The sequence below is a fragment of the Rhinolophus sinicus genome, chromosome 10, assembly GCF_057876585.1.
Source record: "Rhinolophus sinicus isolate RSI-liver-muscle chromosome 10, RSI-T2T, whole genome shotgun sequence".
NCBI lineage: Eukaryota > Metazoa > Chordata > Mammalia > Chiroptera > Rhinolophidae > Rhinolophus > Rhinolophus sinicus.
In genome coordinates this window covers 17,467,073-17,485,205 of record NC_142510.1, presented here as the reverse complement: position 1 = coordinate 17,485,205, position 18,133 = coordinate 17,467,073, and the positions used below count along the sequence as shown (strand labels likewise).

The window sequence follows — 18,133 nt, the reverse complement described above, 5'->3', positions numbered from 1 at the left end:
TCAGGCGTGTCCCCGCCCCTTGCGTGCCGCGAAGGCCACTGGGAGTTGTAGTCGCACCGTCTAGTTCGTCAGCGCCCCCGGAAATGACGCCAAGGTCCCGCCTTCTCTTTCCGCGTTTCCGTCGTTCCGCGGTGTGCGTCGCAAGCTCGGCTGGCAGGTACTTCTTGGGCCGCGTGTTTCGAGGAGGGGGACCCGGGTGGCGGTACGTGCGGGGACGGTGATGGGCGGAGGTTGGGAGGTGCGGTTCGCGCCCCTTCTCGGGGCGCTGGACTCTGGCTTTCCCGCAGGTCCGGCCGCGCCCACCGCAGCCCCTCAGCGCCGTCGCCATGTCGCGGTTTTTCACCACCGGTTCCGACAGCGAGTCCGAGCCGTCCTTGTCCGGGGAGGAACTAGTTACCAAACCTGTCGGGGGCAACTACGGCAAACAGTGAGCGGAGGGCCTGCGCCGTGGGGGCCGCTCGCGGAGGGCGGGAGTCGGCCGGCTGGGGAGGCCGAGTGTGAGGGAGGTGGATGGGGGCGGGGGGTCCGAGAACGCTGAGATTTGAAGGGACTGGATGGAGCAGCGTGGGGGGGGCGACTTCCCGCTGAGGGTGCCGTGAATGGCAGGAGTCCACTCCCAGAGGAGCGATTTCCCCTTGGCAGGGTCTGTTGCATCAGCTTCCCAACCGGCCTCCGTGTCCACAGGCTTTGTCCCCCCCCCCCTTCCGCTCGGCATCGGACTCCGCAAGTCACCATTATACTAAGCACCAAAATATCCCGCTCCCAAGATGCTGGCTTGATGTGACCCTAAAGCCCAGCCGCCTGGCGCTACGGGCTGGTGCTTCTTAAACATCTGGTTTTCTTTTTTACTCCTGATGTTTACCTCCACGGAAACACCCTTCTCTGCAAATTAAAATTCTTTTCACCCTTTGAAACAGTGAGATGTTGTTTTTCAAACTTATGTCATGCACCTGGCACCTTCGTTACTTTTACTACATGCTTGTCTGTTTAAATATACATATAGATGCACACGCATACATGTGTGCCCATGTGAATATGATTTCATGTCACTGCCACAAGTGGAAAACCAACATCACTTGCTGTAACAGAAAATAATTGGAAAAATTAATAAGATGGAGAGAAAGAAGAGAGAGATTATGAGCTGAATGCTGTCTGTGGTCTGGATTCTCAGTGTGGAAGAAAAAGACTGGTCAGGGAGGTGTACAGACTTTCCTTGTTCTTGGCCTCTCACTCTCCAGGGAACCTTGCTTTCTAGGACTCATCGTGTTTCTCCGAAAATAAGACCCAGCCGGACCATCAGCTCTAATGAGTCTTTTGGAGCAAAAATTAATATAAGACCCGGTCCCTGTTTTATATTAATAATATAAGACCCGATCTTATGTTAAAAAAAGACCGGGTCTTATATTAATTTTTGCTCCAAAAGACACATTAGAGCTGATGGTCCGGCTAGGTCTTATTTTCGGGGAAACACAGTAATTCAGGCACCACCCTCTTGAAGCCTGGCCAAAATACCCCTTTTTTCACCTTTTTTCAGTACTTCTTAGTGACTGTCTTCACACAGTTAGTTTTCTGGCACAGTACATAAGCATAGTCATTTGTTTATACTTGAAGTCAGCTTAGAAGATGGAGTTTATATGATGAGGCTGAAGAGGAAGAACCAAACAGGATAGTGGTATGAGCAGCTTGAGTTTCTCAGGTCTACCTGTGCCCCTCTGAGAAGACAAGCAGAGAGCCCTTGGAAAGAGGGGAACTAGAAATGGAGGTTAATGGGCCCCGTTCCTTGTACACAGGCCACTGTTGCTGAGTGAGGATGAAGAAGACACCAAGAGAGTGGTTCGAAGTGCCAAGGACAAGAGGTGAGGCCGTGGGTCGCCTGGGTGACGGGGCGTCTGTGGAGCGGTGGCAGGTTTCCTGGTGGGCGATGGTGGTATCTGGTTGGTCCAACGTGCTGTTGGACTCCCAACCCAGGTTTGAGGAGCTGACCAACCTCATCCGGACCATCCGTAACGCCATGAAGATTCGGGATGTCACCAAGTGCCTGGAAGAGTTTGAGCTCCTGGGAAAAGCGTATGGGAAGGCTAAGAGCATCGTGGATAAGGAGGGCGTCCCGCGCTTCTATGTCCGCATCCTGGCCGACCTGGAGGACTATCTTAATGAGGTGTGAGGCCTGTGGGTGGTGTGGGGTCCAGAAGGGATTGGGGACCCAGGGCCTGCTTCCAGCCCACCGCCAGGGACCACGTTTCCTCTGGGTCGCTTGCCTTCCATGCATCGTTTCCCAGAACACAGGAAATAGGAATGGTGCAAGGAGGATTGTTTCAGCTGAGAATTTAATTACATTTATTTTTATATTACCTCTTATTTGTGGTTTTGTGCTTTTTTAGTGGTGATACGTAAAGGCTCTTTAAAAAATAAGGCGTGGGATTAAGAAGTAGCAGATGGTGTATGGAGAGCAAGACTCGGAAGTGGTGGTGAGGCCTGAAGTTCAGGAAATTCTACTTAGTCTCAGGTCTCTGTGCTCCCTTCCTCCCCCTCTGCCCTTTAGCTCTGGGAAGACAAGGAGGGGAAGAAGAAGATGAATAAGAACAACGCCAAGGCCTTGAGCACGCTGCGCCAGAAGATCCGAAAGTACAACCGGGATTTTGAGTCCCATATTACCAATTACAAGCAGGTGGGGATGCTAACGGCAGACTTTTTCAACCGTGGGGACAGTGATGCCGTGACTGAGACAAAAAAGCCTTTGCACATGGGAGGTGTGACTGGAGGAGGCATCATGACACAACTCTGGGGTGGGGGTTTAGGAGGGGGAGGTGGCTGGCAGGCCTCCTTCATTACGTCCTCATTTCCCTTTTTCAAGAACCCTGAGCTGTCTGCAGATGAAGATGCTGAGAAGAATGAGGAGGATTCCGAAGGTGAGGGAGGAGACCCTCGCTGCAGATGGGGAGGGGGCCCAAAGTTAGGGCATCCCTCGCCCTGCTTCCTTGGTTGTCCTGCAGCCTTGCCCTTCACCCTCCCAGCTCTTGTCTCTCACCTTTCTCACCAGGCTCTTCCGATGAGGATGAGGATGAGGATGGAGTCAGTGCTGCCGCTTTCCTGAAGAAGAAATCAGAAGCTCCTTCTGGAGAGAGTCGCAAGTTCCTCAAAAAGATGGAAGTAAGAGGTGGTCCCGGTGAAGGGTTGAGTTGCCTCCCAGGGACCATTCTTGGGTCCCTGGGGAGAAGAGGAGGCTCACAGAACCCTAGGGGGGGGTTGGGTTCAGTGCAGGGGGTCAGAATAGGCTTCCTCCTGGATAAGAGCACTGAGCATACTAGAATCTGAAGAATTCTGGGCCCAGCTCTGCCGGTGCGGAGCCATTTGTCCCCTGGGCAAGTCACTACTTCTCTCTGGGTCTTGGTGGCCCAGTCCCACTCGTTACTGTCCTGATTCCGTGGATAACCGCTCCTGTAAATCCCTGGGACGTGTTAGGGGAGCAGAGAGGCCAGTCCGTTTCCCATCTTCCCACTGATCCTCTTTGTCCTCTGAGGATGAAGACGAGGACTCCGAAGATTCAGAGGATGATGAGGAATGGGACACAAGTTCGACTTCTTCGAATTCCGACTCGGAGGAAGAAGAAGGGAAACAGACTGTACTGGCCTCAAGATTCCTTAAAAAGTAAGACACGCAGTGGTGCCTCCGGCTACGTTGCGAGTGGTGCGGTGCCTGTCATTCTGAAAGTGGTGGCTTCCATGGAGTCCTTTCAGGTTGGAAACGCCCACTGCTCCCTTTTCACAGAGGGATCTCAGAGTCAAGTACGTTAGTTGGCTAAGGTCCCCAAGCTGATGGGTCTTAAGGATGGGATTTGAAGGCTCCCGAGTCCAGCTGTTTAACCATGACTTTATTCACTGCATGCGGACTGGGTGTGAATCTCACTTTGGTGCCGATCAACTGTGTGATAGTGGGCAAGCTGCTTAACCTTTCCAATCTTTAATTTTCTCATCTGTAAAATGGGGTGATACTCAACCCTGCCTTCCAGATAGCTGCAAGGTCCAGGGAACGATGTAGGGACGGGCACGTGGTGAGCTCTCAGTGGTAGCTGTCACTCTCCTGGCAACGTCTTAGTATATAGACAGCGGCAAGCCTTCCTGATGTACTGGGATAGTTGCAGAAGCGGAAGGGTTGTGGTTTGGTTCTGGTCCCCGCCCCGCAGTCTTTTAGTAGCTCTACAACTTTGGGTAAGTGACCTAGCTTTCTTGTCTCCGTTTCCTCCCCTGAAGCCAGGGCAGTACCTGTCCCTGTGTGCTGCACGGGGGTCAAATGTACAGCTCTGAGAAACACCGCTCTTTTAACAGGCAGAACCACTGCTGCTCGTGGGGCTGCTTTCCTGTTTTCCACCATTAGGGTTACGCTGTTGCAGGGGGCGGTACCTAACGCTGCAGGGGTCTAGACAGGCATTTTGTCGAGGAGCTTTTTTTCTTCTTCTTTTTTTCAGTTACAGTTGACATGTTATGTTAGTTTCAGATATATAATGTGATTAGACATTTACATAACTTACGAAGTGATCACCCTGATAAATCTAGTGGTACCCATCTGACATCATACGTAGTTATCACAGCGTTATTCACTATACTCCCTGTGCTGTGCTTTACATCCCTGTGACTGTTTCTTTAACTGGAAGTTTGCACATTTTAATCCTTTCCCCTTTTTCACCCAACCCTCCTGTCTGGCGATCATCAAAATATTCTCTGTATCTATGAGTTTGTTTCTGTTTTTGTTCATTTATTTTGTTTTCTAGATTTCACATGTAAGTGAGATCATGTGGTATTTGTCTTTCTCTGACCTGTTTCACCCAGCATAATCTCCTCTAGGCCCATCCAAGTTGTTGCAGGTGACAAGATATCATTCACTTTTGTGGCTGAGTAATACTCCATTGTATGTGCCTACCACCTCTTCATCCATTCATCTATCGATGGACACTTAACCCTGCTTCCGTGTCTTGGCTATTGTAATAATATTGCAGTGAACTTGGCTTTCTGAATATTGCACATGGCTTTCTGAAATAGTGCTTTGAGTTTTTCAGATTACTGGGTCATTGTGTCTTGCAATAGTCTTTGTTTTAAAGTCTGTGTTGTCTGCTAAGAGTATTGCTGCCTCAGCTTTTTTCTTTTTTGGTTTCCGTTTGCATGAAATCACCTTTACTTTTAGTCTGTATATTCCTATCTGAAGTGGGCTCACGTAGGCAGCATATGTGTGGGCCTTGTTTTCTTGTCCATTCAGCCACTTGTGTCTTTTGATTGGAGCACTGAATCCATTTATAGTGAATCATTGATAGGAATGTAGTTGTTGCTATTTTATTACTCATATTCTTTTGTCTTTTTTTCTTAGAGAAGTCCTTTAACGTTTCTTGTAATAGTGGTTTGGTGGTACTGAATTCCTTAGTGTTTTCTTGTTGAGAAGTTTTTTTTCACTGTGCGCTCCAGAGAACACTGTGCCCAAGTCGGGGAAGCATTGCGGATCCGATGTCTTTTTACTCCGAACACTTCTGATACTGTATGTGTGTGAATTTTTCTCACACTAACCAGTTCTCCAGCTGTGGACACCACCTAGGAGTTCAACAATTCATTTCTGTTCTGACCCTAACTGCCCAGAGTTAGTGCAGACCCCACAGGTGAAGGGCTCCATCCCCCAGACTGTCCCCTCCTCAGACCCCAGTTACAAGTCCCAGGTTCAACATCTGTACTTCTGACCAGCCAGCTATGAATTCAAAGTTCCCACAATCCCCTCACGTTCAGTAATGTGCTAGAACCACTCAGAACTCAGGAAGCCTTTTTAGCAGCTGCCAACTAATCAGCTTAAAATCAGTAAAAAGATAAAGTGCCAAAAAAAAAAAAAAATTGCTGTTCCCAGGTCCGTCTGAACAGAGCAGCTACTAGTATCAGAGAACAACTGTTTCTTACGGATTCTCTGGAAACCTTAGAGGTTCGCTGTGGAGCGACATGGCTGCTTCTTTGTCTACAATGGCCTGGTTAGCATTTCTGCCTTACTAGACCAGGCCATGGGGTTCCCTCCGGACGAGTTTCTTAGTAGGTGTCACGTGGGGGCAGACCTTGGTGAGTGGTCTGGCAAATTCAGGTGCTTACGCGTCTGTGCTTCGGTGATGGTTAACGTGAGGTTATTCTTGTAGAAAGTAACTTGGACACAGGACGCAATGGAGGAGACGTTGTTCAGGGGAGGAAGACCCCTCAGGTGGAGAGTGGGCTGCTCTTTCATCCTCTCCCGTGTCTCCCGGCAGGGCCCCCGCCACAGAGGAGGAGAAGAAGGCCGCTGAGAAGAAACGGGAGGACAAAGCCAAGAAGAAGCACGACAGGAAATCCAAGCGCCTGGATGAAGAGGAGGAAGACAACGAAGGCGGGGAGTGGGAGCGGGTCCGGGGGGGGGCCCCCCTCGTGAAGGTGAGGCTGGCGGGAGCGACAGCTGCTGTCTGGTCGGGGTGGGAGGAAAGGTCAGGCCGCGATGGGTTCCTGCCGGCGTGCCCATGACAGGGTGTGTGTCGCCTAGGAGAAACCAAAAATGTTCGCCAAGGGCACTGAGATCACCCACGCTGTTGTGATCAAGAAGCTGAATGAGATCCTGCAGGCACGAGGCAAGAAGGGAACAGATCGGTGAGCTTCGTGGGCCTGGCTGTGGGCTCACAGGGTGAAAGCTCTTCCCTAAGACGCAGGGCGGTGGTTGTTGGGCGGACAGTGCTGTTTGGGGAAGACCTGTGTGTGGCTACAGCAGAAGGAACGGTATACTTAGAACAGACTGGTCCGTTTTCTGCTGTTTACTCTCCCTTGGACCTTGACTCAGTCATTTAACTTTGTAGGACTGTTTTCTCATCTGTACAGTGGGAATAGGGCTCACCTTGTTGAGTTATTCTGTGACGGAGGGGATGGTAGATTGTTAGCATTAGTGCTGTTTCTGTGTAGGATGGGAGCGGGGAAGACGGGGTCCTGGGAACCAGGCTGCCTTACTTGTCTGGAGGGGCTATGCTGTGTGCCAGGAGGCAGCTTTTTGACTTGTCGCTGAGGCCTCGCCCCGTTCTGTACCCCTCCAGGGCAGCCCAGATTGAGCTATTGCAGCTGCTGGTTCAGATTGCTTCTGAAAACAACCTTGGGGAGGGTGTCACTGTCAAGATCAAGTTCAATATCATCGCCTCTCTCTATGACTACAACCCCAACCTGGCCACATACATGAAGGTGAGCGCAGCTCGGAGGAGCACCCCAGGGCTGAGCTGGTGGGGCAGGGGCGAGTTCCTCGTGTGCTTAACTCGGGGGCTGTGGAAGCAGTTGTGGGAGCTGAAGTCCCCAGGGGTCCCTGGTGAGGGGCTCTTGGGAGGCGTTGGCTTATCCACCCGCAACCCTCTGCCTGCCGTCGGTGTCTCGACAGCCTGAAATGTGGCAGAAGTGCCTGGGCTGCATCAACGAGCTGATGGACATCCTGTTCGCAAACCCCAACATCTTTATTGGCGAGAACATTCTGGAAGAGAGTGAGAACCTCAGTAATGCTGACCAGGTAAAGCGAGGAATTAGCGGGCTGACTGGAGAGGTGTGCATTGTCTGCTTCGAAGGCTCGCTGGAGTTAGAAGCAGTGAAGTTGGGGGCTGAGGGCTGGGTTGGTTTATTGATTCCGCCTTTACCTTTGCAGCCGCTGCGCGTCCGTGGCTGCATCCTGACTCTGGTGGAACGAATGGATGAAGAATTTACCAAAATAATGCAAAACACTGACCCTCACTCCCAAGGTGAGCTTGAGCGAGTGTGGGCGTCGGTGAGAGGAAGCGTGCCAGGAGGAAAGCTAAGGGTTATGCTAACCGAGAGTGTTTGGAGAGCCAGCCCTTGCTCAGCCCAGCGTTCACTCTGGGGACCTAAGATACGGGGCCCCCCTCCCATAGCTTCTGATTCAGTAGGTCTGGGTGGGGCCCCCCAATTGCTTTTTAGCATGTTCCGACGTAGGTGGTGTGAGGAGGACCCTTTGGGAATCATTGGGGTGTGGCCTCTGTTCACATGGCTTGTTTAGCTGGGATTGGAGGCATCGGGGTGGAGAAAATACAGGACATTTCCTGGGTAAACTGTGAATGCCCGCATGTGCCCGCCGAGTCGGGTGTAACGGGGAACACGGCACTGGAGGCCTTCTTGCTGCTGGAGTTACCCTCGGTGCTGGGGACAGGCGGTTCAACACATAAGTGAACGGGGTAATTGCAGTTGATACAAAGTGTGAATTCGAAATCCCACCTGGGGCCTGTGGTAGCGAGTGGCTGGGGGGTGGCTGCTTTGGATAAGGGTTGAAGAGGGCGTCCTGAGGGGCCATTTGAGGGGAGGTCGGAGTGGGGAAGGGGGCAGTTAGTCGGGAGGAATTGGCAGAAGAGAACGCCCGGCAGGGGGACAGTGAGCTGTGCGTGTTCTGGGACTAGACGGCGTTTCAGGGCCCAGCGAGCAGACTTTCCTGGTGGGTGCAGAGGACACACAGGTGCCTGGGAGGGCTCGCTGCCTGGCCGAGCTGAGGGTGGGTGCTGTCCCCCAGAGTACGTGGAGCACCTGAAGGACGAGGCGGCCGTGTGCGCCATCATCGACCGTGTGCAGCGCTACCTGGAGGAGAAGGGCACCACGGAGGAGGTGTGCCGCGTCTACCTGAGGCGCATCCTCCACACCTACTACAAGTTTGATTACAAGGCCCATCAGCGGCAGCTCACCCTCCCCGAGGGCGCCTCCAAGGTGAGTGCGGACGGTGTCACTGTCGGGGGAGGGGGACGCGTCAGGATGTGATGACAAAGCTGCCGTTCTCAGCTGGAGCCCAGGGGGACTCGGGTGAGGCTGGGTGGGGTCACGCCTTTGGCCACTAAAGCCGGAGCCTCTTAGGGCCCCTGTCCTGTCTCACCTCCTCCGATGTCACCCCTGCCCCACCCCCAGTCTGACCAAGATCAGGCAGAGAACGAAGGGGAGGACTCGGCCCTGCTGATGGAGAGACTGTGCAAGTACATCTACGCCAAGGACCGCACGGACCGCATCCGCACCTGTGCCATCCTCTGCCACATCTACCACCATGCCCTGCACTCCCGCTGGTACCAGGCCCGTGACCTCATGCTCATGAGCCACCTGCAGGACAACATCCAGCACGCGGACCCTCCAGTCCAGGTGGGACGAGGACGGGCGCCCGGGCCCTGGTGGCAAAGGGAGGAGCAGGCCGGGCCCTGTGCTCTGGCCGTCCAGTGCCGGCGCGCTTTCACCCTCCTGCATGTCAGTGTATCCCAGACTGTTCCATCAGCTTGGAGCCCTCAGGACAGAGATTTGGGTTCAGCTAACATTTACTCTACCTACTGTGTCTGCTTCAGCATATTAGGAGATTGTCTTGTTTCAGAAGATGAAAAAAGCCTTTACGGAGTTGTCAAGCTAATTGGAAAGACAGGGACCCAAGTGTCGTGTGATGTGTTGGGTGTAACAGCGGAACGACTCATTTTGTTTGTGGCTGTGTTGTGAGGACATTTCCATATAGAAGGACTATTAAAGCTGTGTCTTTAAGTGTATGTGTTAAAGTAATTAAATACGTATGTGTAGAACATACGGTGAACTGTCTGGTGGCGGTTTTTAAGTAGCAGTCTCATTTGGTCTTTTTCACTCCATTGGGTGAATCTGTTTCCTCTTGATAGACAGCTGGTCTGTTTCCAGTTTGCAGCTCGTATAAATGAAGCTGCTGTGGATGTTTGTGTATAAGTCAGTGTGTGGATTCACCTCTTAGGGGAACACTTCAGAGGGGACTGCTGCTGTCGCAGGGTAGGTGACGGGCAGTTGTTTAAGAAACTCAGAAGTGGTTTTATGCCACTTCATACTCCTACCAATAACGTTTGGTGTTGTAGGCCCTCTGAGTTTCAGCCATATTGGTGGTTGCATAGTGGGAGCTCGTGCTGTGAGCTTGTGTTTCCCAGATAACTGTTGAAATTGATTACTTTTTTGTTTATTTGTCCTTCACGTATCTTCTTGCATGAAATGTCTGGTCAACTTGTACCCGTTTTTTCCTAAAGGTTGAAGTATTCATCTCATTATTGAGCTGTAGCAATTCTTTATATCCGGGATGCCACCTTGTCAGAAAGAAGTTTTCTAAATGTTTTCTCCCAATCTGTGCTTTGCCTAGTCATTTTCTTAACCATTCCTTTTGGTGTAGTCTGATTTCTCAGGTTTTTTCTTTTCCCCCCCTTCTTCTGCCTCCTCCCCACACACACACTCTGGTTCAAGCCGTTGTTTCTCAGTCTAGTTGTGTAGGACACAGCTCCCTGGCCCCTGCTGGTATTAGGTGCCTTGCGCTCCCCCCCGGCTGAGGAAGTCGGTCGCCAGTTGTGTCAGCAGCTCACGGCAGCTCTCGCCGGCTGCCGGCCACTCATGCTGGCCACTGGCCGCTCGTGGCAGCACACGGTAGCCCACAGCCACTTGCGGCGGCAGCACACAGCAGCCCGTGGCAGCTCATATCAACCTTGGGCTGCTCACAGCAGCCCAGCTCCAGGGAGAGCTGTTGTTCACAATATTAGCTGTAGAGGGCGCAGCTCACTGGGAATCGAACCAGCTACCTTGGCGTTAGGAGCACGGCGCTCCAACCACGTGAGCCACCGGACCGACTTGTCAGGTTCTGTTTTAATTTATGGTTATTATTTCCTGGGTCCTAGCTAAAGAAACCTTTCCCTACTTGCACTTCATGAAGATATTTTTTCTGTGTTTTTTGAAAGTTCTTACGGTTTTAGCTTTCACATTGAGATCTGTGATTTTTGCATATGGTACAAAGTCAGGGTCAAAAGCATTCTTTCCCTGTTATATTGTTTAGTGCCTTTGTGGGAACCATATGGCCCTGTAGGTGTGAGTGTATTTCTGGGTGCTGTGTTCTGTTCCATTCATTCATGTTTTTGTCTAGCCTATGTCAGTCTATTACTGTGCCTGTAGTAAGTCTCAAAGTCAGGGAGTGGGTCTTTTTTTTTTAAAAAGAATGCATTGGATATTCTGTGACCTTTGCATTTCCACATAAACTTTAGAGTCAACCAGTCAATTCCTACAAAACACCTGCTGGAATTATATTAACTTGTAGGTCAATTTTGGAAGAATTGACATCTTAACATTGAATCTTTCTTACATGTTCTCTTTTCATTTAATTTCTTCAGTTTCTCTCTGCAGTGTTGGAGGTCTTATACATCTTTTAAAAAGTTATTCTTGAATATTATGTGATTTTATTTTCCAGTTGTTAGCTACCAGTATCTAAAAATACAAGTAATTTTTGTATCCTGTGCCCTACCATTTTGCACTCACGTACCGCTTGACCATGGGAATAGGTTCTGAGAAATGCGTTGTTGGGTGAATTTGTGGTTGTGTGAACCTCAGAGTGTGCTTACACAAATGTAGGTGGTCCAGCCTGCTTCACACGTGGCCTCTATGGTGTACCACTGTCCTGTGTGCTTCCTGTCATTGACCAAAATGTTAGGTGACACATGACTGTAGTTATTTTATAGAGTCCTGAAGATTTTCTACTGAAATAATTATGTCATCTGCATATAGAGACAATTTTATTACTCTACCAATCTTTTTTTCTTTTTTTTTACTCTACCAATCTTCATTTTTTTCTTTTTTTATTTGTTTTATTGAGGAAGGTGAGCAGAACTTTATTGGGGAACAGTGTGTACTTCCAGGACTTTTTCCAGGTCAAGTTGTTGTCCTTTCATCTACCAATCTTTATGACTTGACTTCTTTTCTCTTCTTTCTTGCCACAGTGAATGACTCAGATCTCCAGTGCAGTGCTGGATAGAAATCATGATGAGAGCAGACAGCTTGTCTCATTCCCATTCTTAGTAGGGAAGCAGTCAGCATCTCACGATTAAATCTAATGTTAGTTGTAGAGTTTTTGTAGATACCCCGTCTTAGATTGATCCTAGTTGATCGCGGGTCACTTCAGATCCTAGCTGGCTGAGAATTTTTTTTTTTTTTAAGATTTTATTGGGGAAGGGGAACAGGACTTTATTGGGGAACAGTGTGCACTTCCAGGACTTTTCTCCAAGTCAAGTTGTTGTCCTTTCAATCTTAGTTGTGGAGGGTTCTGTTCAGCTTCAAGTTGTTGTTCTTTCAGTTTTAGTTGTGGAGGGCGCAGCTCAGCTCCAGGTCCAGTTGCCTTTGCTAGTTGCAGGGGGCACAGCCCACCATCCCTTGCAGGAGTCAAGGAATTGAACTGGCAACCTTGTGGTCGAGAGCCTGCGCTCCAACCAACAACTGAGCCATCCGGGAGGCAGCTCAGCACAAGGTGCCGTGTTCAATCTTAGTTGCAGGGGGCAGAGCCCACCATCCCTTGCGGGACTCAAGGAATTGAACTGGCAACCTTTGTGGTTGAGAGCCCACTGGCCCATGTGGGAATCAAACCGGCAGCCTTCGGAGTTAGGAGCACGGAGCTCTAACCGCCTGAGCCACCGGGCCGGCCCTGGCTGAGAATTTTTGTCAGAAATAGATGCTGAATTTTATCAAAAGCTTTTTTCTGCATTTATTGAAATTATAGTTATTTTTCCTTTGTTCTGTTCATAAGGTGAATGAGCATTACTTTAGATTTTATATCAGTCTTTCATTCCTAAGGGGGATCCTACTTGATCATGACATAGTGTCATTTTCTTGTGTTGCTAGATTTTGTTTGCTAATATTTTTTAAGGATCTTTGCATTACATTCATGACTGATACTGACATCTATGTTTTCGTTGTCGTCAATACTTAGTCTTCCCCCCACCAAAAAAGAGAGAAAACCTGTGCTGCTTGCAGTCCTCCGTCTTAACTAGTGGCAGGTCCATCTTTCCAGCTGCCTCGGCCGGAAGCCCGGAACTCATCCTTGGTTCTGGTTTTGTCTCACGTACTGCGTCTGCATTCCCAGCCGTTCCTGTTCAGAATCTACGTCTGACCACTTACCACTTCTCTGCTCCCCTCTGGTATTAAGCCAGCATCGTCCTCGTCTCTGCTTCTGCCCTTGTGTCCCTTCAGGCTGTTCCTAATACAGTGGCTGGAGTAACCGTGTTACGTTAAGTCAGGTTGTGTCGCTTATGTGCTCAGAGCCTGCGCGTGGCGTACGAGGAGTGCGTGCCGTCATCTGGTCTGTGCTCACACCTGTCCCAGCTCCGCCTGTCACACTCCTGGTTCCTCGCGCACTGGGCCTGGGCGTGGCTGCTTTTCTTTTCTGCACCGTGCTCTTCTCCCAGCGAATCTGCATGACTTGCTCCTTCCTTTTTTATTGGTTCTTTATTTAAACATTGCCTTCAAAATGAGGCCTTCCCTCGTCGTCCTGTATAAAATCTGAATCGTGAGCACCCACCACACAGCCGCCTTACTTCCCTCTCCTGCGTTACTTTCTCCTTAGCGCCACCTGCATATTCCGGTCACTTTGGCCCCCCCACGCCACCCCATGGGTGGGCAGGACTTGTCTGTCTGTTGCGTCGGCACCTCAGTGTATCGTTTGTCGTGTGTGTGCTTGGATGAATGGAGGACGTGCTGTGTGGCCATGCCCCTGAGCGCCTTGCCCTCTCTGCCCCCAGATCCTGTACAACCGCACCATGGTGCAGCTGGGCATCTGCGCCTTCCGGCAGGGCCTGACCAAGGATGCCCACAACGCCCTGCTGGACATCCAGTCGAGCGGCCGCGCCAAGGAGCTGCTGGGCCAAGGTCTGCTGCTGCGCAGCCTGCAGGAGCGCAACCAGGAGCAGGAGAAGGTGGAGCGGCGCCGCCAGGTGCCCTTCCACCTGCACATCAACCTGGAGCTGCTCGAGTGCGTGTACCTGGTGTCGGCCATGCTCCTGGAGATCCCGTACATGGCGGCTCACGAGAGCGACGCCCGCCGGCGCATGATCAGCAAGCAGTTCCACCACCAGCTGCGGGTGGGCGAGCGCCAGCCCCTGCTGGGTGAGTGAGGGCGCTGGGGGGCCGGGCGTGAATCACTTGTTCCCTGCTTACTTTTCACCAAGGATTAAGGGGGAGCGGAAGGGAATGGCTTCCCGCAGGGTGATTCTGTTTGATGTGATGACGTCTCCTGGAGGCGTCCTCCTTACTCAGCATCTCTGGGGTCTCTTATCTTAGGCTGCGTAGTCCTGGCCTGCAGATCAAACTCCCTGCTGCTTCCTGTTGCTCTCCCTTCAGTCTCTCTGTCAGCATTATCTTCCTACCACATTTACGGTGTTACACACCCCCGCACCTTACGAGTCCTTTATTGCCTGCAGGATAAAGTTCATTCTCCTTAGCCTCTCAGTTAAACTCTCATCACCCACTGCCAACAGTACTTCTTATTTAATGTAAGTTTCCATAGTACTCTCTTCCTGTCTGGCACTGCTTTAAGCGTTTTATAAATAACAATTCGTTTGCTCTTCATTAGTGATAGCCCTGTGGTGTAGGTACTGTTATTACCCCTTTTTCTTGATTAAGAAACTGAGGCACAGAAGTTGACTGACTTACCCAACTTTTAACACAGCTAATTTGTGCCTCTCTAACCTCTTTTCCTATTTCCCTTCGTGCACATTATTTTCTAGCCAACCAGCTAGACCCTTGGCCCTCAAGAGTCTACCTTTGGCTCCTTGTTCGCTTCTGAACTATCTGATCGATCGAGCCACGGGTTGAGTGAACTGTGATTTCACCGGGAAAGGAATTTGAATTGCACCCTTCCTGTGGGGTGGTGCATGGAAGGACTTGGCAAGTGAGCCAGACTCCCTAGCCACAGCCACGTCCCCTCACAGATCTGTCCTCTCCTGGTGTGTGGGTGGGTGGGGGGAGGTCGTGTTAAATGTAGGTGCTCCTTAGGCAAATTTTATTTGGCTTATATAGTGATACTTTGGTTTCATTGGATAATTTCCAGTGAAAATCTGTGGGTCACCATAGTCCCGCCGTCTGTTACTACCTGCAGGGACCAAAAGCCAGTTTGTTTCAGTTCTGCACTGCTATTTGGTTTGTAGAGAAATATTCTTTGCACCCCAAACTGTGCCTCTTTCAAAAGTGATAGAATGGAAGCTTAGCCCTGTTCATACGTTTCTTCGTGAGCCTGACCGTGTCCACAGTGGGGCTCGGCCCTGTCCTGGGTTCGGCTGTGTTCCCGTGTCCCCACACCTGCCATTCATCTCCAGCCTTGGGACTCTCATACTCTGTTGTCTGCCCTGAGTTCCCGCTACTCTTACTGGCCATGTCTGTCTTCCTGGCTTGTCTCTCAGGACGGTGTTTGGGGGCCTGAGTCCAGAACCAGCACCTCAAACCTGTGATTTCACAGCGGTAATTTAAAGTGAGGCTAAATCTTCTAAGGAAAAGGAGTGAGCCCCTCTAAAGAAAAATAAGCTGGTAACTGTGTGATACATAGATAAGGCAAAAACCATGAAGGTGATATAAAAAGGAAGGGAGTTGGGTAAATACTGTTCCAGTTGAGGTGTCAGGTTTTTTTTTTAGGTCTAAGAGCCTTATAAGGATCCAATGAGGGCTGGCCTGGTGGCTCAGATGGCTGGAGCGCCTGCTCCTAATGCCGCGGTCGCTGGTTCGATTCCCACATGGGCCAGTGAGCTGCGCCTTCTACAGCTAAGATTGTGAACAACGGCTCTCCCTGGAGCTGGGCTGCCGTGAGCTGCTGCGGGCTACCATGTGCCTCCGTGAGTGGCCAGCAGCCAGCATGAGCTGCCGTGAGCTGCTGTGAGCAACCAACCCATAACTGGCAACCGAATGCCTCAGCTAGGGGAGCGCAAGGCTCCTAACACCAGCACGGGCCAGGGAGCTGTGTCCTACACAACTAGACTGAGAAACGATGGCTTGAACCGGAGTGGGGGGGGCAGGCGGAAGAAGAGGGGGAAAGAATGCGATGAAAACTATGGATCCTTTTTCTAGGAAAATGTACAGAAGGATAAATACACAATTTATTAACATTTTCAAGGGGCTCACCAGTCCCCTGAAGCCCACCATGGATTGATTTAGTCTAAATCTAAGTAACTTTTTTCTAATATTGAGACTTGTACAATCACATGATTGTTTAGTAGAGAGAGGAGAGGCCTGATGTGGTGCTTTTCTCTCCTGGCCTGTGCTTGGGGCCGGGAGCCCCAACCCCAAGTTCCCTGGGCGCTGCCTCATTCCCTCTCTCTCAGGTCCCCCTGAGTCCATGAGGGAACATGTGGTTGCTGCTTCCAAGGCCATGAAGATGGGCGACTGGAAGACCTGCCACAGTTTTATCATCAACGAGAAGATGAACGGCAAAGTGTGGGACCTTTTCCCCGAGGCCGACAAAGTCCGCAGCATGCTGGTTAGGTGAGCAGGCAGCGAGCCGAGGGGGGCAGGAAGGAGAAGACTGGGTGGGCCTCCCCTGAACGAGACGTCTCCTCTTCCTCCTCCTGCCAGGAAGATCCAGGAAGAGTCGCTGCGGACCTACCTGTTCACCTACAGCAGCGTCTATGACTCCATCAGGTAGGATGGGCCCCGAGGGGCGGGGGGCCCCCCGCGTTGTGCCGAGGGCCCTGACCTGCTGCCCGCCATGTTCCTCCCAGCATGGAGACGCTGTCCGACATGTTTGAGCTGGACCTGCCCACGGTGCACTCCATCATCAGCAAGATGATCATCAACGAGGAGCTGATGGTGAGGCCAGGGAGGAAGTGGGTGGTGGGGCCGCGAGGACGTGGGAGGGGAGGGCGCTGAGCTGCGTGTGTGCCGGCCCCTGTCGCTCCGCCAGGCCTCCCTGGACCAGCCGACGCAGACGGTGGTGATGCACCGCACCGAGCCCACTGCCCAGCAGAACCTGGCTCTGCAGCTGGCGGAGAAGCTGGGCAGCCTGGTAGAGAACAACGAGCGCGTGTTCGACCACAAGCAGGGAACCTACGGTGGCTACTTCCGAGGTGAGGGCCGCCATCCCCTGTCCTCGCCGGGGCCCTGGCCCCCTCCCACCGGCCCTCCCCCGGGCATTCCCTCACCCCCTCCCCTCCTCTCGCCTACAGACCAGAAGGATGGCTACCGGAAGAACGAGGGCTACATGCGCCGGGGTGGGTACCGTCAGCAGCAGTCCCAGGCGGCCTACTGATGGCAAGGCTCCGTCCCTGTGGCCTAGACCTTCAGCCGTTAAGTCCTAAACCGCGCCCTACGCATTAAAGGTCTATTTAGTTGGTCGTTGCGGCTCCTCTTGCCTGCACGTCACCACGGAGGGGGGTTGGGCACATTCGTTTTCTCGTTATATTGTTCAGCTTCCGCCACCTGACAGGCACAGGCTCAGGATGCAGGGGTGACGTGTGCGTCCCTCTGCCTCCAAAGAGCTTGCTGCTCTTTCACACTTAACAGACGATGGTAGTGACGTGATGAGTTAGGACGGGTATAAAGAAGGTGGTGGATATACTGAGCAGGTGCAAGTGACTGGGCACATATCAGAGAGAGCGTAATGGAGGAGGCAGTGGTGAGGGCTGCGTCTCACTGGTGAGTGGGTGGTGGGCACGAGCAGGGAAAAGGGGGAGTTTGTCTAAACCTGTGTGAAGTGTGGTCATTGGACCAATGTGGCCCCGGAGTGAGCCTGTCCCTGACCAAACAGGCACCACAGTTAAGCGTAGGCACAGAACTGTTACCACTGCGTGACAGCTAAGCATGTAATCGTGTTTCTAATATGTGTAATTTATGTGTATTTTCAAAAGTATTCATCTATAGTAGATTGGGAACTTGTTATAAAATAGTCCTCTACCACGTTTGAGAAGCACTGATGGAGGCAAAGGAATGGGGGGGGGGGCGGTGCTGAAAGAGCAGTGTGGGTAGTGTAAGTGCGTGGAGCACGGCTGCGGCTGCGTCAGGAAGACTGTGCTTGCTGCTGTTGGGAACAAAGTACACAAAGGGGTCCAATTTGAAGAAGGGTGGTGTAGCAGCCTTGTAGAGTAAGGAATTGGAGGCAGAGAGTCAGCCAGAAACTTACAAGCGTCTAAAGCCAGGGTGGTTAGGATCAGAGGTGACAGGGCTTGAACAGGGGTGTGTGTGACAAGCTATGGGCTTTCCGTGACAGTAGAATCTGGGAGGCGTAGGAGTCCAGAATGACACATGGTCCCAACTGGGGACATACAGGCAACAGAGCTGTTATTAACAAGTAGTTGAAACTCTGTGTGTTCGGGAACAACAGGTATGCAGAGTGGGCTGATGTGTTGAAT

At 51.5% G+C, this 18,133-nt stretch overlaps 1 protein-coding gene across 3 annotated transcripts; it reads left to right on the top strand.

Moving 5' to 3' along the window:
* The first annotated feature begins 58 nt into the window (after window positions 1-58).
* LOC109459858 (eukaryotic translation initiation factor 3 subunit C) lies at window positions 59-17,120 on the top strand. 3 transcript variants are annotated; one of them, XM_019754744.3, is made up of 21 exons: window positions 59-157; window positions 288-427; window positions 1,791-1,856; window positions 1,969-2,158; window positions 2,543-2,668; window positions 2,855-2,909; window positions 3,041-3,150; window positions 3,521-3,648; window positions 6,266-6,425; window positions 6,532-6,635; window positions 7,070-7,211; window positions 7,402-7,527; window positions 7,660-7,753; window positions 8,533-8,723; window positions 8,919-9,143; window positions 13,544-13,907; window positions 16,112-16,271; window positions 16,362-16,427; window positions 16,508-16,595; window positions 16,690-16,852; window positions 16,952-17,120. In XM_019754744.3, exons 2-21 carry the CDS (start codon window positions 327-329, stop codon window positions 17,032-17,034), a joined length of 2,742 nt encoding a protein of 913 aa, XP_019610303.2. In that variant the 5' UTR covers window positions 59-157; window positions 288-326; the 3' UTR covers window positions 17,035-17,120. The 3 variants fall into 3 exon arrangements, with proteins under 3 accessions (XP_019610303.2, XP_019610304.2, XP_019610305.2); XM_019754745.3 differs by having other exon boundaries at window positions 63-153; XM_019754746.3 differs by having other exon boundaries at window positions 125-202.
* Window positions 17,121-18,133: the final 1,013 nt, after the last annotated feature.

Coding starts and splice junctions, on each gene's coding strand:
- LOC109459858 (XM_019754744.3), top strand. CDS start 327: ATGTCGCGGTTTTTCACCACCGGTTCCGACAGCGAGTCCGAGCCGTCC. Junction 7,528..7,659: donor ACCTCAGTAATGCTGACCAG/GTAAAGCGAGGA, acceptor TTACCTTTGCAG/CCGCTGCGCGTCCGTGGCTG. Junction 16,428..16,507: donor AGCGTCTATGACTCCATCAG/GTAGGATGGGCC, acceptor TGTTCCTCCCAG/CATGGAGACGCTGTCCGACA.